The sequence below is a fragment of the Talpa europaea genome, assembly GCF_964194135.1.
Source record: "Talpa europaea genome assembly, chromosome: 1".
Lineage (NCBI taxonomy): Eukaryota > Metazoa > Chordata > Mammalia > Eulipotyphla > Talpidae > Talpa > Talpa europaea.
The window spans coordinates 39,692,800-39,712,695 of record NC_140073.1 but is presented as its reverse complement, the minus strand read 5'-3'; the positions used below and the strand labels follow the sequence as shown (position 1 = coordinate 39,712,695).

Here is a 19,896-nt window from a genome sequence, read left to right as displayed (position 1 = left end):
GAAGCCTGACGGCTCCTGGTATGTTATAGCAGATGCCGTGTGTGATTTCCCCTCCCTCGTATGAGCAGTGCCTTCGGCAGCAGATTTGGTGGCTCATCTGCTGGTACCAATAATTGTCTTTTGCGCTAGGTTGGGGCCCTGCCTGGACTTATTTGTGTTCTGTTGTATTTGTGTTCCATTGTATTTTGTTATATTGTGATGTATTTCATTTACTTTTGTGGGCCATGGCTGCAGTGTTCATATTGCCAAGAGACATGTGTTTATAATTTGTACACAGAGACTGATAAAGACTGTATGGCAGAAAACCCTGAGGGGGTGGGCTGTAGGGTAAAGAAAATGTCAGGCTTTTCTGCCCTTCTGCCATCAGGATAGATGATAGATCCTTGTCCTGAATGCATGCCTGATGGCGGGCACCTGGAATAGAGTGTGGGCATAGGTAGATGGGATTCAGCTGAGCTAAGACTGTGCTTTTAAGGGCGGCGTCACGGGGGGACGCCAGCAGCAGCAGCAGCAGCAGCAGCAGCAGCAGCAGCAGCAGCAGCAGCAGCAGCAGCAGCAGCAGCAGCAGAATCTGAAGGAGAAGCCGAAGCAGAAGCAGAGAACGCCAGAGAGCCCAGATAGAGTGAAGACTTGCTGGGGGCTGGGAGGTCTGCCAGCCTCCCAGCCCCCCAGCCAGCACCCCTGCCTGCCATATGCCTGGTGAACCTCAAATAAAAAACCTGCAAAACTACTGAGGACTCTGACTCCTCCTTTACCCGGTCTGCATGGGATCAGGAAAACCTGCACTGTGCCCAGGTCCTACCCTTACATGAAGTATCTTAGAAATTCAGCTATAGTTGTGTAAAAGGAATTGCAAGTAATATTTGAAGGGTGTCATCCTTGGATACTTCTTTCTTTATGTCCTTAACTCTAATCATTTTTTCATATATGATGAAAAGTGATGAGGACATTGCTTCAACACTTGGACTTTCTCTGTGTTATATTAGTTTGAATTCACATAGGGTGTTTCCAAGCCGCCTTTCATTAAGCATTTATTGAGCATATACTATAGACAAGCACTATGATGGAAAAAGATCTTGGGCTGTAAACAGGCGTGCTCTTGCTTTCTAGGCATTCAAACTAGGTGTATCTCAAGCCATAGTAAGACTAGTATGGTTGTTATTTATTTAATGTTATGCTCCAGGCCTGAGGTAAGGCCTGGATAATTGTATTGTTATATTCACTATAACATATAGATGTTTTTTCATTTTAAAAGTAGGGAAACTAAGGCATGTGGAAAAGTTTTCACTTGCCCAAGGTATACAACTTCAAAATCAAGATGGTACAACTCCAGGGCCTCCCTGGTGGCACAAGGGGTTAAGATGCAAACTATGCAGCCATTTCAGCATGAGTTTGATCCCCGGCCAGGGAGCTACCCACATGGTGCAGCAGACCTCTCCTGACTTGTCCACTGTTCCCCTCAGCAGTGTATTTCAGTCAGTCTGCCTGTTCTGTTCCCCAACTCTGTTTCTGGTGAATCCTCTTATCTCCCCCTCCTCCGCCTCTGGCCTATACCCCAGTTTTGTATACATAAATAAATCTTTAAAAAAAAAAAAAAAAAGATGGTACAACTCTAGAACCCACATTTAACTTCTGTCTCTTATTGGTTAGAAGCAGGGAATGTGCCCTCTGTTACATCATATATAACTAACCCTTTATGTGGTCACAGTACTTCACATGGTAATCTTGGTCTGAATTAGTGTTTTAAATAGAGGAGTATAAATTTTTATGAACTGATCTTTGAGAAAGTTTAACAAACTGTCTTCTAGCCTGTGAATAAAAGTATTTTAGCAATTAGAAAATGAGAAATTTTAATATTGTAACTGTTGGTTTAACTGCTATTGATCAAACAGACATTGATCAAAACTGTATGACAATTTAGCCTTTAAGTAGAGAATTATGACTTCTACAGCTTTTAACACTTTTATCTTGTTCTAATCTGTTATACTTTTAAATATTTTTGTACTGTTACAAATCCTTTTACATTTTTCGTAAGTTTTAATATAAATCACGTTCCTTGAATTTATTGACTAGGAATTAAGTGTTTTTAATGTTAATTTATCAATAGCAAAGGATTGAAACCATTTTGACTTGATAGTTACATCACAGTAAACCCTAACAAAACTCTTAAAATATATGAACTATTAAACCATTTTGTGCCAAGAATTCTGCCAGAAGTGTTTATGCCAGAAGATTTATGCCACTAGAGCCACTAGTTAACCACATTGTGACAACTGAAGTGAAAGCTTCTTGAGTTCATTTACTGTGTTTGTTTTCCTTCCTGTTAATCAGGGAATGGGTTAATGTCATGTATGTCTGAACATCTCCCTTAATTCATGTATGATTTTTTTTTTAAAGATTTATTTATTTATACATACAAGAGCTGGGATACAGACCAGAGATACGGGATTGGGGAGGTGAGAGGATCACCAGAGACAGAGTGAGGAACAGAACAGGCAGATTGATTGAAACACACTGCTGAGGGAAGCAGTGGGTGAGACAGGAGAGGTCTGCTTCGCCATGCGGGTTGCTCCCTGACCGGCTGGGGATTGAACTTGGCTGGGGATCAAACTCGTGCTGCAGAGGCTGCAGATTGCTTTATAGTGTGGTGCTTAACTTCTTGCGCCACCAGGGAGGCCCATGCCTAAGATATTTTTGAAGTGTTCCTTTACTCACATCATCTTCAACTGTTCATTTTATTTTGTAGTGTATTTTTGTGACTTCAAATCCTAAATCATCTAAGGTAGGTTGCAAAAAAAAATCTATTTGAGATTAAAAAATCTAATGAATGTTATATTTATTTTTACCTATAGGTCTTGATATTTTGGAAGCTCCAAGAGAAAAATAGATTAGGAAAAGTTTTATTCTTTTAAGTGGACATGGCTCAGATATCCAACAACAATGAATTTAAGCAGTGTTCATCTTCACATCTGGAACAAACAAGAACAAAAGATGTGGGAAAAGAAGAAGCATTACAAATGGAAGCAGAGGCTTTAGCAAAATTGCAAAAGGACAGACAAGTGACTGATAATCAGAGACGTTTTGAGTTGTCAACCAACACTAGACAAAAAACACAAGTTTATAATAAACAGGATTATGATCTCATGGTGTTTCCTGAATCAGATACCCGAAAAAGAGCTGTAGATATTGATGTAGAAAAGCTCAGCCACGCTGAACTTGAGAAACTATTGTTGGATGACAGTTTTGAGCCTAAGAAAACACCGGTATTGCCAGTTACTCCTGTTCTGAGCCCTTCATTTTCAGCACAGCTCTATCTTAGACCTACTCTTCAGAGAGGACAGTGGCCACCTGGACTATCTGCACCTTCCACTTACTCTTTACCTTCCTTTTACCAGTCAACTTACAGTAGTAAACAGACTGCATTCCAAAATGGTTTCAATCCAAGAGTGCCCACTTTTCCACCTACAGAACCTATGTATTTAAGTATTCCAGGACAGTCTCCGTATTTTTCATATCCTTTGACACATGCTGCACCCTTTCATCCACCAGGAAGCTTACCTATCTATCGTCCAACAGTCAGTCCTGACATGGCAAAGCTGTTTGACAAAATAGCTAGTACATCAGAGTTTTTAAAAAATGGAAAAGCAAGGACTGATTTGGAGATAACAAATTCAAAAACTACAATCAGCAATCTACAAGTATCTCCAAAGTCTGAAGATATCAGTAAATTTGACTGGTTAGACTTAGATCCTCTAAGCAAGCCTAAGATGGACAATGTGGAGGTGCTAGGTCATGCGGAAGAGAAAATTGTTCCAGGTTTGCCAGTAGAAGATCCTTGGGATGCTGTTCTTCTTGAAGAGAGATCGTTAGCAAATTGTCACTATGAAAGAAAGGTGAATGGAAAATCTCTTTCTGGAGCAACTGTAACAAGAAGCCAGTCTTTAAATATTCGAACAACTCAACTTACGAAAGTCCAGGGCCAAATATCTCAGGTATGGTCTTTTTAATTTCTTTTTTTTTTTTTTTAAAGATTTATTTATTTTTGCATACAGGACCTGGGGTACAGGCCAGAGATGGGGGGGTGGGGGGTGAGAGGATTCACCAGAGACAGAGTGGGGAACAGAACAGGCAGACTGACTGAAAAAAACTGCTGAGGGGAGCAGCGGGCGAGACAAGAGAGGTCTCCTGTGCCATGTGGGTTGCTCCCTGGCCAGCCAGGGATCGAATGTGTGCTGCAGAGGCTGCGGATCGCTTCATAGTGTGGTGGTTAACCCCTTGCACCACCAGGGAGGCCCCCCTTTTAATTTCTTAAACTTAGTAGTAGAACACAGAATTCTTATTTGTGTGCATAATTTATTAGGTAAAAAAAATACTTTGGATTTTGAGTCTTGTTTTCTTTGCTCTTATGTATCCTATGAATTTTACATTGTGTGGTAAAGGACTAAATGTTTTTTTTGTTTTGTTTGTTTTTTTGTGGGACATTCGTTGGGGATCGAACTGGTGCTGCAGAGGCTGTGGACAACCTCACAACCCAGTGCTCAACCGCTGAGCCACCAGGGGAGGCCCCAGGACTGAATGTTTAGATCAGTTAAAAATTGCTTGCTAGTAATGTTATCTTTTTTAGGATTATTAGTTTAAAAAACCTCTAGTCAGTGATCTGTCATTGAGAGGCATTTAAGATATTTTTTATCAGTATCTCTTCATTATATGGTTCTACTTTATCTTATGTCTTTAAATTTTTCAGGGGAAACAAGGAATTTTGGTTTTTAACCCATTGGAGGAATTCTCATGTGTATTTGTTATTTTTAATATATATATACGTGCATGAATATATGACCCTGAAGAGAAGGGATAAAAACCTTTTAAAGGTTTCTCCTTAAGTAGCTATATTGATAAAAATGAAAGAACTATAGTTACTGAGTTCCTGTAGTTTTACTATCTGGAAAAATTATTTAAGAGTGGCTGGGATAGGTTCCCTCAGAAGAGAGGCAGTAGGGTTTAGACATTTTCTTTTCAGATAGAGTATATACTTGTACAGATTTGTATTTTTCTCTTAAAATATTTGTGTAGTGTTTAAGCCTCGTTCTCACTTTAATGTGAATTATATAATTCAGTGAATTAGATCAGCCTTTACCTACTTTTTAGGTGTTGGGAATCAATATTTAGGGAAAAAGAAGCAGCAAATTTTTGCATGGTTTATTTTGAATTGTTGACTTTTAAAAACCATTTTGTATATCTGGGAGAGAAAGAAGCAGTAGTATGAAGATTTATGAAAAACAAGGATATTTTAGATGACATGATTAGAAAAGTCTCTGCTAGTGCAGTTTTTCAAATATATTTCAACTATATGTTGGATATATACATTTTGTTAAATTGTATATATTTATATTAAATTGTATATATATACATTTTATTAAATTCTCTTAAACTTGTCAATACTGATTACAAATTACTAATAAAATATCTTAACACCTTTCAATTTAAAAAATATAAGCTTATTGCACATTTTATTTTATTTATTTTTAAAGATTTATTTATTTATGCACACAAGAACTGGGGTATAGGCGAGAGATGTGGGAGGTGAGAGGATTTACCAGAGACAGAGTGGGGAACAGAACAGGCAGACTGACTGAAATACACTGCTGAGGGAAGCAGCAGGCAAGGCAGGAGAGGCCCGCTGTGCCATGTGGATAGCTCGCTGTCTGGCCAGGGATTGAACTCGTACTGAAGAGACTGTGGATAGCTTCACAGTTCTGTGCTTATTAGTCCCTTGCACCACTAGGGAGGCCCTTATTGCACATTTTAAATTGGAACCAAAGTATGTCAGTTGGTTTTCTCTTAATAGTCTGCATTAATGTTATCTCATTGTGATTTTTATTTTTACAAAATAGCAATCATTTCCTGAAGTATTTGAAGGGAGAATGACTACCTTTAAGCCAAATAAAAATAAAAGAAGTCAGCTATAGCTAGGAGTATAATTGCTAGTAATTTAAGTTTAGGTTTTTGAAGAATTACCAAAACTTTTTTCCTTAATGACTTCACCATTTTAATTCAACCTGAGAGTTCTGGTTTTCCATATCTTTTCCAGTACTTGTTATTTTCCAGTATTTGGTAGTATAGCCCATCCTAATGGATGGAAGGAGATTTGCATTTCCCTGATGACTAATGGTATTGAATATCTTTTCATGTGCTTATTTTCCAAATGTGTATTTATTGGAGAACTGCCTGTTTACATCATTTGCCCATTTAAAATATTGTTCAGGGCCTCCCTGGTGGCGCAGCGGTTGAGCGCTGGGCTGCGAAGCTGCCCACAGCCTCTGCAGCGCCGGTTCGATCCCCGGCTACCAGGCGAGGATCCCACATGGTGCACAGACCTCTCCTGCCACCCGCTGCTCCCCTCAGCAGTGCATTTCGTTGGTCTGCCTGTTCTGTTCCCCGCACTGGCTCTGGTGAATTCTCACCCTCTCGCGTTTCTGACTATAACCAGTGCTTGTATAAATAAATAAATCTTTAAAAAAAAAAAAAAAAAGAACAACTTAAAAAGAAATATTGTTCATAGCAACTTAATTCTAATACCCAAAAAGTGAAAAGAACTCAGTGTCCTTCAACTGACGAATGTATAAACAAAAGTGGTATGTCTATAGAATGGAATATTATTCACCCATAAATAGGAATATGCTACAACATGGACAAACCTTGAAAACATTATAAGAGAAAGAAAAGCAATCCAAAATACCACACGTTGTGTGATTCCATTTATATGATTTGTTCAGAAAGGCAAATCTATATATACAGAAACTAAATTGGTATTCATCAATGGGACTGGGTGGGGATAAGGGAATGGAGAATTACTATTTAATGGGTATTTGGGAGAGGTTTATGAAAATGTTCTAGAATTAGAATATTGGTGTTCTAAGAATGTAGTGAAGGTCACAAAAACTTGTTAATGTACTGAAAGCCATTATATATTTTTAAATGGTTAAAATGTGAAATATGCTCTGGCAATTATTTTAAAAATTGGAAGGCACTGGTCTACCTGATTGTCTTATCTTGCCAAGGACAGGCCACTGCTGAATTCATTCTTGGATCAATGTTCCAGTAGAGATCCCCTCCCCAAATGTGGCTTTCCTTTTTATTGGTTAAGCCTGAGAATATGATGCCAGGTATTTGACACCATGCACTCTGAATTAGGGATATCAGCTGATTATAGTCGTCGTTTGGGAAAGGCAGCTACTTAGAATATAGAGCTCTCGGGCACTATGGGACATTGCAGTCCCTTTCTCAGAGGAAAGGATGGCCTGGTAGTGGCTAAGTGTAGGTTCAGCCCTCCTGATGGTAGAAGGTAAAGTCCCTTGTGTATCCAGAGTGAGCAGTCACTTTCAAACAGTTCTACTCCTTGTGTCACATTTCAGTATGTATGCATGCATTTATCCATCTACAATGTATGTACATAGATTATCTTGGATTTAATATAAATATTTATAAATGACTTTTTTTTCCCATTATATCCTACATTCTTACCTCCCAGCTTTGAAAAGTCACTTGTCCCTTAAAAGAAACAGATTATTACAAGTGAACTGAAATCACCATTCTCGGTGAACTGTGGTTTTCATCTTAACAGGTTGAGGTTTCTGGATACACTGGAATTACTTAACTGACCCAAGATTGGAACTGAGAACATAAAGCTACATGTCTTGTATTTATGCTATAAAAGTTCATACAGCTCTATATTTGCTAAGACAGGAGAAAGTTCATGGGAAGCCTGTGAGACCAGAGTAACTCATTATGTAGTAATTGTATTGTAGTTAGTTAAATGAACACTTATATTTTAGAGATATATCCTGAAAAATTTATAAATGAAGGTTATAGATTATAGCTTTAGTAAAATCAAGTGAGCTAGGAGCATGGTGCTTATAGATAATACGAGATGGCCATGTGTTGATAATTGTTGAATCTATTAATGGATATATGATTGTTCATTATATTATTCTCTCTACTATTGTATGTCTTTGAACATTTCCACAATAATAAGATAATAAGTTAGACATCCAGGAGAGGGCCCAGAACTGTTTATCAGAAGAAAAGTTGGTATTCAAACCCATGGAACTCTATATCTTCCCTCCTCCGCCTTGTTTTTTTTAAACTCTAATAATAGAACATGCTATTTAGGAAGCAAACTATTATTGACAAACACTAATAGGCAATTTTTTACAGGAGATATTTAGCATGGGTCAAATAATGAACTTTCCAAACTAAGTTGTCTGTTGCAGCATTTTGCAGAATTTAGGCCTTCATAATCCTGATTTTCTTGATTCTCTATGTTTTGGAGTATGGGGAGTAGAGAAAGTAGAAGTGTGGAATTTGAGGGGAAGGAGAAAATTGTTTTTTCCCAAAAAGTTTCATAAGTGATTCCAATACAGCTAACTTGTTACCTCTGATTAGGTGATTTTAAAGTTTCTTCATCCCTTAGGAGCCTATAAAGATGGGAAGGTGATAGGACAAATAGAAAAATGTAAAGATAGAGTATTCTGGGGAACAGTTTCTTTGCAACTTAAAACATAGATTGCTAATTCTTTTAGCTTTCTTTCCCTCTTTAGTTGAGACTGGATACGTCTAGTTGAGTTTATGTCTTCTCGGTCTACCCTCTCATTTAGTGGGGGCAGGGCTCCCTACATTTCTCCCTTTCATTGTCTCCCTTTGTTTATTTTTTTCTGCTCATTTTTAATATCATCACAGTGTATCATATTTTCCTTATTCTGGGTACCTTCAGAAAGTGTCGTGTAGAAAGTGAGGATAGGTAATTTCCTAAAGATGGGAAGATCTGGGAATTAAGGTCACATGAGAGTTGCAGAGAACTGCTAGTCGCTGAGACTCTAGGAATTAACTAGGCTTCTGGGTAAGATCATGTTCTTAGATTTTAAAGTATAGAGGGAAGGATCAAGGAGCAAGCAAGTTAATTATGAGAAACATGAGTCAAAGCCAGGTAAGCACAAATAATATGATCAGTTGATGAAGGCATAGTTTTGCTCGGTGGCACAATGTCTGACTTGAGGTGGCTTAGGCTACCTGGCAAATGTTAGAGAGTCTAACTACAGCAAGACTTAGGAGGTATAGAGTTGTTTAATCATTCCATTTTACTCTGCTTTATTAAAACCCTGTTTAATAATTATGCCCGAGCACCACATTCTAAGAGGGGCAAGAGATAAACTTGAAAAGAGAAGGCTACAGCATTCAGTATCTAGAAGCAGTGTTAAGAAATTGATGAAAAGATTGGAGCTATTTTGCCCAAGGAGAATATTAATTGTAGAGTCAAGTCACCTTTTGGATCTTGAGTTTCTTCATCTATGAGGTAAAGTTGTTTAGACTGGATGATTTCTGAGATTACTTTTAAGAATAATATTTAAAGTTTGGAAAGTTGCTATGTAAGAGGAAGTAGACTTTTTTTTCTTTTAAAGTTTTGTGTTTGGTGGCCTCCCCGGTGGCGCAGCGGTTGAGCGCTGGGCTGCGAAGCTGTCCGCAGCCTCTGCAGTGCCGGTTCGATTCCTGGCCACCGGAGGAGGGTCCCACATGGTACGCAGACCTCTCCTGCCACGCCCACTGCTCCCCTCAGCAGTGTACCTCGATCCTTCTGCCTGCTCTGCTCTCTGCTCTGGCTCTGGTGAATTCTCTCACCCTCCTGCACTTCTGACTGTACCCAGTGCTTTTATAAATAAATAAATAAATAAATTTCTTAAAAAAAGATAAAGTTTTATGTTTGGAATGTAGTTTCTCAATTCAGGGAGCAGAATACCTGAAAATTATAGTATTCTTGTAAAGCAGACCGATCTACTAAATTTTTCATTGTATTAAATATATTACTTTGTGTTATAGATTTTATCTCTTTTAAGATTTATTTGTGCATACAAGAACTGCGGTACAGGTCAGAAGTGTGGCGGTGAGAGGATTTACCAGAGACAGTGAGAAGCAGAACAGGCAGACTGACTGAAATACACTGCTGAAGGGAGGGGTGGGCAAGACAGGTCTGCTGCTCCATGTGGGTTGCCCCTTGACCAAGGATCGAAATCCTCAGTGGCTGTGGATAGCTTCACAGTGCTACGTCTGAACCCCTTGCGCCACCAGGGAGGCCCCTGTGTTAGATTTTAATAGAGAAAATTAGTAGTAAGTACTGCAAATTAAAATATATTTTATAGAAAGCTTAAGTTTACCAAATCTTATTATTAAAATATTTTTCTTTGTGAATTGAAAAATTCATTTTAGTGACTTAATTTTTAAATCCAGTGTTCCTGAATGTAGAACAGGGACCAATGGGGAATAAAAACCAAGGAGTTAAATAAGGACAAAGGAGTGGCGAAAGATCATTGGTGGTCTAGACAGAGGTTTGGTTTGCACTTGTGGCAGATGCCATAGAAAGGATTTTTATATTCAAAGAAAGGTTTTAAGCCCTTTTATTAATACTAAGATTCCATGATTTTGCTTTTGTTCAAGATAAACTCTGATTTAGGCCAGAAGGGGATGATAAATAAAACACCAGTAGTAGGCTGATTTTAGAAGTTTGTGCACAGACATTGACATGGAGTTTTTAATTTCTCACACACTGTTCATCTCTATTTAAAAACTTACCTGAGGTTCATATTTTCTGTTGGGAAATACCATTGCAATGCCTGTACTTTATAATAACTATATACTTAAGTATTCATTTCCTGTAAGAATTTTGTGCTTTATGGCCAAAACTCATTTGGGTGTTTTTCTTCTGGCTCAGCAAGCTTACTTCCTGTTTCCTTCTAGTGTCTTTTGTTAATGGTAATCTAAATACTTCAGTTCAATTTTGTGTGTGTGTGTGTGACCAAAATCAGGAAACTGTATCTTAAAGTTGAAATCAGACTTGTGCTGTATTTGAAATAAAACATGATTTCGTTGTCTAGCTGAATGTTGTTAGTTCACTATTAGAATAACTTACTAAAGGTTCTTTGTAAAAAATTTTTTAAATTTCAAATAAGGAAATAACCAGCTTTGTTCTGAATAGTAACAGATAATACATGTTTAAAGCTTAAAGTACATTTATTGAAAACTTGGTGTTTTCCATCTACTGGATAATATGGCATGAATCTTGGCTTGTGCAGGCATAAATAAGGCTTGCCATATTCTTATAATTGCTATATAGACTATGCCATGATAAGAATTATTTCAAACCTTCACTAGTTTCCTTAAACTCATAATCCGTCTACTCCTTTCACTCCTCCAATAATAGATGACCTCTCCATTTGAAAATACTGAAGCCAATTCTGTGTATGGATTTGCAAGGGGTGGGGATTCACCAGAGACAGAGTGGGGAGCAGAACAGGTGGATCTACTCAAAATACACTGCTGAGGGGAGCAGCAGAAGAGACAGGAGAGGTCTGCTGTGCCACGTGGGTCACCTCCATGGCGTGGGATCGAACTCAGGCCACAATGGCTGGCGATGGCTTGGTAGAGCTGAGACTTTAACACCCTATGCCACCAGGGTGGCCCTACTCTTAGCGATCTTGATGAAAGCTGATAGCACTAAGCAGAGAGAGAAATTCCATTATTTTTTAGTATTAGTCATACTAATAGATGTGAGGTGGTGTCTCATTGTAATTTAGATACTATTTTCAATAATAATTAGTGATAGCTTATTTTATACTGTCAGGTATTAATGAAAATAACTGCTACTCTTTTAAGGAGATTATTGGAGAAATTACATGGTGCCTAATATATTTTAAATATTTTATGACTTCTGTGGTAAGTTTGCTGGTTATATGTACGTGGATTCTAACTTGTGTTTTAGAGAGTTAAACGTTCAAAAAATTGAACCAGTGGTTGACTGCCTGCTAAACTGCATACAAAGTTCTGTGAAAATATAAAGTTCACTGAAATTTGATTCTTGCCTTCAGTGCGCTTTCACATTAGTCCAAATATAAAACAGGATGTAATGATATGGTGTTTAGTTCATACTAAGTACTTAGAAATGCTTGGAGAGAAGACGTTTTTCATACTGAGTAATCATAGAAGGAATTATAGATGAACTGGCATTGTAGATGAATTGGGCCTTTCATAGATTTTTGATGCATGGTGTAAGGGCAGATTAGGAAGAATTCATTGCAGACAAACAGAAGTTCAGAGGAAGGATAGCTCAATTTATGTTTTAGAGGAACAGGATATGATTCAAGCTAAGTGGAACATAGAATTCAATTGGTAAGTTCTGGGAAATAGATTTGTGATGTCTATCTTGGAGTGTCAGGTCAGACTATTTGTTAGAAATAGATTCCATTTTTAGGGTTGTGTAATCTATTTGCTACAGTGTTTACTTATGAAACACAAATTAACCTGTATAATCGGCATATAATGGGGAAGTTCAAACATTAGTTTTTTTTTTTTAAGATTATGCATACAAGAACTGGGGTATAGGTCAGAGGTGTGGGGAGGGGTGTGTGTGAGAAGATTCACCAGAGATAGAGTGGGGAACAGAATAGGCAGACTGACTGAAATACACTGCTGAGGGGAGCAGCTGGATTGACAGGAGAGGTCTGCTGTGCCATGTGGGTTTCTCCCTGGCCGGGGATCAAACTCATGCTGCAGTGGCTGTGGATCGCTTCATAGGTTGCGTCTTAACCCCTTGCACCACCAGGGAGGCCCTCAAACATTAGTTTAAATAATCTTTTCCAGCATATTACCATCTTAAAGTAATTAATAACAAACTTTTTCACAATTAAGGAGAAAGCCTTAGTAATATAAGATTTTAAGGAAAATACTGGAAGTCTTGCAGAAGTGTTATCTTTTAGTGAAAATGTTGGTTAAATGAGTGACTTCCACAGTATTAGGTTTTTTGGTGAAGCAGTACACACAGAAAAGTTGTGAAGACATTTCCTTTTGTATTAAGAACTTTGCTGAAAAAGTCTACATTCTGATTTTAATTTTCAGTTTCATTGAAATTGGTCTTGACTAGAAGCAAATGCCCTCAAGAGTCCATATTTCAAATAAGGAAGCAGGAGCTCCAGCTCTAAGGCTTCAAAAGATTGAAGACCATAATGCTAAGTGCATATTTTGAGTGGAGATTTATTGCACCCTTATTTTTTTTTTAATTTTTTTTTAATAGAGGCATGTTTTATTTATTTATTTGTTTGTTTGTTTTGTTTTGTTTATACATGCACTGGGTACAGTCAGAAGCGCGGGAGGGTGAGAGAATTCACCAGAGCCAGAGCGGGGAGCAGAGCAGGCAGAAAGACCGAAGCACACTGCTGAGGGGAGCAGCGGGCAGCAGGAGAGGTCTGTGCGCCATGTGGCCGGGGAGCAGCCAGGGATCGAACCTGCGCCGCAGAGGTCGCCGGCAGCTTCGCAACCCAGTGCTCAACCACTTCGCAACCCAGCGCTCAACCACTGCGCCACCGGGGAGGCCCCTATTGCACCCTTATTTTTGTAGGACTTTCATTAGTTCAATTAGGGCTTTGATTACACTATTAGGGCTTTTGACTACAGTTACGTTTCTTGAGTAAATTTGCCTTAACACTGATTTTCCTCTGAGTCCTGCTAATTTTTGTTTTGATTTTGTAGGAGTCAAGGTATTTTTTACTCCAAATGTGCATATTACATTCTAGCAGAAGGGACTCTGCCATCTTTTAAAAGAAGGAAATTGATAAAGGAGTTTTAAGTTTGTCACTAAAATATCAGTTTGATTTTTTTGACATTTTCTTGTGTGCTATGGTCATTAAAATCAGTTACAATTCTTGAAATTTGTATATGTGTTCTCATTCACTTAATTTTGATTTGAGAATGTTTCAATTTTAATTTTAAATGAAATTTTCATTTGAAATTTCAGGTACTTTTATGTATTAAGCCCTAACACCTCCAAATGGATTGTGCTGTTTGGCTCTATTTGGGTGGTGAATTTTTCTCTTTAATGTTGCAAATTTTGACCAGACATAAAGTTATTAAACTTTTGAAGGACCATCAAGATAATTTGTATACGTTTATTAACATAAAACAATACTAACTCCTAAAATTCATTCTCTTATACATAAAGAACCAGCTGCTTTCTTGGAATGTAAGGTCTAAGGTGGATATATAGAACTCCTGGTTTATTAGAGGAGTACAAAACTTGCTTGCTCTCCATATGGTCTTCTTTTCCCTTGCCAATTAGTTGTTGGGGTTTTTGTTGTTTTGTTTTTTAATATATAATTTGACATATAGCAGTGTATTCATTTTAGCTATACAACAACATAATGACTTGATATAGGTATTTGTTAAGAAATGACCACCAGCATAAGTTTAGTTGACATACGTTACCACACACAGTTATACATTTCTTTCTTGTGATGAGAACTTTTTTACTGCCACCATGTGTCAGTATAGATTTCAGTTTTCCAGAAGATATTGGAAATCTGAATTTCTAACAATGTGAATTTCTGTGATGATTTTTACTTTTTTTTTTTTTTTTTGCTTATTTTAAAAATAATTTACATAAAATTTTTTTTAAAGATTTTTACTTTTGCATAGAACTGGGGTGCAAGCCAGAAGTTCAGGGGGTGAGAGGATTCACCAGACAGAGTGGAGAGCAGAACAGGCAGATCTACTGAAATACACTTAAAATTTTTTAAATTTCCCCAATTTTGGGCCTCCTTGGTGGCGTAGGGGTTAAGTCTCAGCACTAGCACACTATCACCACTGTGGCCTGGGGCCTGAGGCTTGAATTTGATCTGCAGCCAGGGAGCTAATCCAAGTATGGCACGGCACAGCAGATCTTTCCTGCCTTGCCTGTTGCTCCCCTTAGCAGTGTATTTCACTTTTTTTCCCTCACCATCATCCCTTATCTCCCCATGTCCCTTTCTTCTCCTTGAAACCTCAAGGTGTTTTTGATTGTCCGCTTGTTTTTGTAAGTATTTTACTTTATCAAATCGTCTGCTGTGTAAATTCCAGGATTTGTTTTTGTCATTCCAACTTGCTTTAATACATAGAATTCCCTCCATTTTGTATTTCACCTTTTTTTTTAAAAAAAATGACTATAATATTCCATAGTGTGAATATAATTCTTCTTGATCTAGTCATTCATTGATGGACATTTAGGCTCCTTCCATGTTCTCGTCATTGTGAATAGTGCTGCGGTAAATATTGGGGGCAGAGGATGGGGGAGAGAGAGACAGTTTTGATGATTTCATGTTCCTTGGTTAGATATCCAAGAGTGGGTTGCTGGATCACATAGTATTTCCATTTTAGTTTTTTAAGATAAAACCAGATCACTTTCCGTAATAGCTATGCCAATTTGCATTCCTACCAATAGTGTATTAGGGTTCCTTCCTCCGCATTCTCTCCGCTTACTGTTGTTGGGGGGTCTTTTTAACATGTGCCATTCTTATTGGTATCTCATATAGTATCTCACTGTAGTTTTTTTAACCTGCAATTCTCTTATTGGAAGCTGTGATGGACATTTTCCATGTATCTATTGATCTGGATATTCTCTTTGGTGAGTTGTTCACATCCTCTGGTGATGAGAACTTTTAAAATCTTCATTTTCTTAAGTCATAGGGGTAGTCCTTTCATTTAGCTATTAACTCTCTGAAGTGTTTATTTCAGAAGATTTTAAATGGAAATATCATTATTACTGACCTATACATAGTATAGCCAGTTTCTATTTTTGAGCAAGTAAAACTGTTGAACTTTAAAATTTGACTTACTTAACATTACTTTTATAAAAATAGAAGGGTAATTTCTTTGTTATTAATATGGTTTATTTTACTTCCATGTGTTTGTATATATTTTTTTAAATGTATTTATGCTGTGCTGCTACGTAGAATTTTGGGTAATCTTTCACTTTGAAAATAAAAACACTTTTTTGATTGTAGAAAGACCCAAATGGGACCAGAAGTTTGCCAACTGGAAGTTCTCTTCTTCAAGAAGTTGAAGTACAGAATGAGGAGGTGGCAGCTTTTTGTCAATCCATTACAGAGTATGGAATTTTTCTTTTTAAGTTAAAGTTTATTTTTGTAATTAAATGCTTATTTAAAAAAATTAACTTGAAACCAATTTAATATTAATAATTCTCAACATTTTAAAGTTTTAATTGTTTTCTCTCCAGCTAAAATTTTGAGACAGTTAATTGGCACATTAATTTTAGTGCATCCTTGCTCATTAGGTTTCTCTGTACTTAGAAGAAAAAACTGAGGTGATGCCATAGATATTTTATACTTTATTAACCAGTGAAAATGTGGCTTATATATAAGTTTTGGTGCACTTTGAAGATAACTTAATTTTATTTTGCAAGATTAATTTTGCCATAAAGTTTGTTGCATTCAAAATACTGTCTTACATTTTTAAGAGATGATATTATAACAGCTAATACTAGAAGAGCAAGTAACAAGCATTTCTTCCACCCCCCCCCCCCCAGAATATCTTGGGGTGGGAGGATAGAAAAACATCAGTAAAGAAGTACCATTGTTTTACATATTTTGACATAGGATTTGTTCCCTCAGGTGTGATTATTGTTGCTCTTCCTATTCCCGCATCTTACTCTACCTCCTCCCCTCCCTATCTGTATTAAGCCACTTTTTCTTCCCTGCAAATCCCTTTAGGGATTTTTTTTAAAATTCATTTTTCAGCAGGTATTTATAATAGAAGAGCAAATTACGTATACTAGAAATTATTTATGCTTTTATGCTATTATACCATTGTGTATGTGTGGTTAATGGCTTGGAAATAATCTTTTTCCTTCATGATTTTTTTTCCTTAATGATTTAGAAATAATCTGTAATCTTTCTCTTCGTTATTACCTTTAGTTCTTTAATTTATTCCCCAAAGAAGCTCTGTGTGCTTTCTCTTAGACTTTTGAATGACTGCTGGATTCAGTTTTGCAAATTGAGAAATTAGACTGATTTACCTCCCCTTCCCACTACTGGAATCTTGCAGTATTTACACAAACTCTTCCTCTAATATAAAATGATTGCTTTTTTTTTTTTTTTGCACACACACACACACACACACACACACCAAGTAGCTTATGTTATATAAAACCCAAGTGAACAAGAGATGATTTTGTAATTTTATTTTCAATAGTGAAATATGATTGCAGCAGGTATTTATCAGAGCAGTAGGAGGTAGAGGTGTTTTTGAAGCTCTGTTCTAGGAACTTCTCTTGTTTTTCTGTGATCAGGATCAGAAAATGTCTTTTGAAGAAATTAGTGACACTTTTTTTCAGTATGCCTATTTCTGCAGTGGATTTTGAAAACAAGTACTTACACTCCTAAAGAACAAATCTAGTTTTTGAAATCTCCTAAGATTATTCATTTAATCCTTTTGATTCAGCAATGATATTAGTGTCAGACAGTGAGGCTGATAATTAATTGTATACAGTTCAGGTGACAGCAAGACTGGGAAGTTAGTGCAAGTTTGAGGTCTTGTTTGGTGTTTCCTTCCTTCCTCCTTCCTTTCTTCCTCCCTCCCTCCCTCCCTCCCTTCCTCCCTCCCTTCCTCCCTCCCTTTCTTTCTTACTTCTTTGCTTCTGTGAAATTAGACAGTTTGGACTAGTGATTTCAAAGGGTCGTTTTTACTTTAAAGTTCTATAATACTTTGATTTAGGATGTTTATTATTACTGCTTTTCTCTGGTCTTTATTATTTATTTCTTCCCTTTCACATTTACTGTAACTGACAAAGCTTGCTATACCAATAGTCACAGGTGCAAAAAAAGTTTATATAGGGATGAATGTTAGATATCAGTGGAAGTTTTTGCTGTTTCATTAGTAGTCTCCTAGGGTAGATGAGAAACTATACATGCTGTTGTTCAATAATCTTCTGAATATATGGCTCAGATCTGATATTTATATTTTACAATGGTATGTTGACTCCCTGTAGGTTTTTAAGAACTCCATTCTTGTAATTAATTTTATTCTAAACAATACGGACTCTGTTCTTTCCCATAAAGTAGAATTAATTCAATTAAAACCTTTTAAAACTCATTTTTCTCTCTTCTGTCTAATTTTGCAGGATTTGCTAATGTCTATACCTAACATTAGCTTGATTGAGCATATTAGGAAAATAAACCATGAATAATTTTAGTGTATGTATAGAGATGTTAAATTTCTTGAACTTGTATGATCACATTAAACAAGTAAAACTTTCTGTGGTGGTGATGTGGAAAAATGGAAATTTTAGAGAAAATTAAAAATACACTATAGGCAGTTACTTAACATCAAGCTGCAATATATGATTAAGAGTATCTAAAAAACACCTTATCTATTTGATCTGTTATATTTAAAGTGAATAATTTACTGAAGAGAGCAATTGTCAATTTACTGAAGAGAGCAATTGTCTATTTACTGATTTAATTTGTATGTTTAAAAGTTTAGTTATAAACAAATTCAAAATCCCCCCACTCTAAGGAATCTGTTACCATCTTAGTCCTTGCCAATTTTTATAAGCCAGAAACAACTGAGTATAGAAGAAATTATCAATTTTATAGAAAAACAAAGAAAATTACTGTATTTTTCTGGACTAAGTATCTTCCAAAGTATAGAGCAGAAGCAAATTCCTCATTAAAATTTTTTTATTGTGGTAAAATATAGATAACAAAATTTATTATTTCAACCATTTTTATATTTGCAGAATAATGATGGTATATTCACATCGGCGTGTAAAAGAAAAGACTGGTTTTAAGAAAAGAAAATGAAGATGTTTCCCCCAAAGTCAAATTCATTGAATGCAATTTTTGTCTAATACATTCATGAATACCATGAATACCTTCTTATACAATTCTTTCCGTTCCCTAAGTTTTACAAATCACTTTGAGGAAACACAGGACTTGTAGCACTGTAAGGAGCCATTTATGTGGGGTTTTGTTAATTGTTGTTGTTGTTGAATTCTAAAAGCCAAAAACAATGTTGGTAGGAAAAAAAAGACTTTCCAAAAAAGATTTTTAAAAAAGAATATACTTGTTATCTTTTTGGCAGTTACATTACTTGTATTATCAATGACATTAAAAATATACCATTTTGTATAATTGTATTGTGTAGAGAAAAAATCATTGGAAACAGAACTTCATTTAATGTCTTGTATCTGGTATGTGCTTGGTTAATGTTGAATGTTACCAAAGGTATCCTGGCAGTGCTTAATCTCTTTCCTTGGATTCCTTTTATTTAAAATCCTGGTACTTGGCATTTTGACAAGGTTCATTCATTGTAGCTCTCATGAGCTGCTCTAGAATTGGACAAAGACAGAATTGAATAGCTGTCAGTATGCACAGCCTTGTTCAGGGCTCTGAAATGGAGCTTTAAAAATTTTTTCTTTTAATTTCTTTCTTGTGAACAGATTGAAGACCAACTTTCCATACACCAGTCACTGCACAAATCCAGGTTATTTGTTAAGCCCAGTCATACTGCATAGAAACATCTGTGGAGAAAATGCCAGTGTGAAGGTCTCTATTGAAATTGAAGGATTTCAACTACCAGTTACTTTCACATGTGATGGTAGGTTTGTAGTTCCCCAGCCATCTTGTTTTGTTCTCACTAGGGAGAAAATGTTTAAACTGTTAGTATTATCCTATCAGAGATAACCAACTCTTATCATTAAGTATGCTTAAAAATGTTTTTGTGTGTGTGGCAAAATACTTAACATTCTTTAGTTAGCCTTTTCCAAAAAAGTTCTTCCTGTAGATGTTTCCTGGTTAAGACCAGTGGGAAAACAGTTTATCTTTATGACTACTTATTTCTCTAAACAGTGCTGCATAACTTTGGTTAATCAGTGACTCTTGGCTAAGACCTTAGAAAAACTCATTGTAGTCCAGTTTTTTATTTTCATTTTATGGCAAGAAGGTACTTGTTTATAAAGAACTACCAGTGAAATCGAAATTCCAGTTATCTTGCTGAACCCCCTCTAAGGTAAAGAAAATTTTCCTT

At 36.6% G+C, this 19,896-nt stretch overlaps 1 protein-coding gene across 2 annotated transcripts in view; it reads left to right on the top strand.

Moving 5' to 3' along the window:
• Window positions 1–2,918: 2,918 nt before the first annotated feature.
• PIK3C2A (phosphatidylinositol-4-phosphate 3-kinase catalytic subunit type 2 alpha) overlaps window positions 2,919–19,896 on the top strand; it is a gene marked incomplete at both ends in the record, with an annotated part of 63,753 nt that continues 46,775 nt past the window's right edge. For both annotated transcript variants that reach the window (XM_084248419.1, XM_084248418.1), the window contains 3 exons: window positions 2,919–3,992; window positions 15,855–15,958; window positions 19,310–19,467. In XM_084248419.1, coding sequence (XP_084104545.1) covers window positions 2,919–3,992; window positions 15,855–15,958; window positions 19,310–19,467 — 1,336 coding nt within the window. The remainder of the gene's footprint in view (window positions 3,993–15,854; window positions 15,959–19,309; window positions 19,468–19,896) is intronic.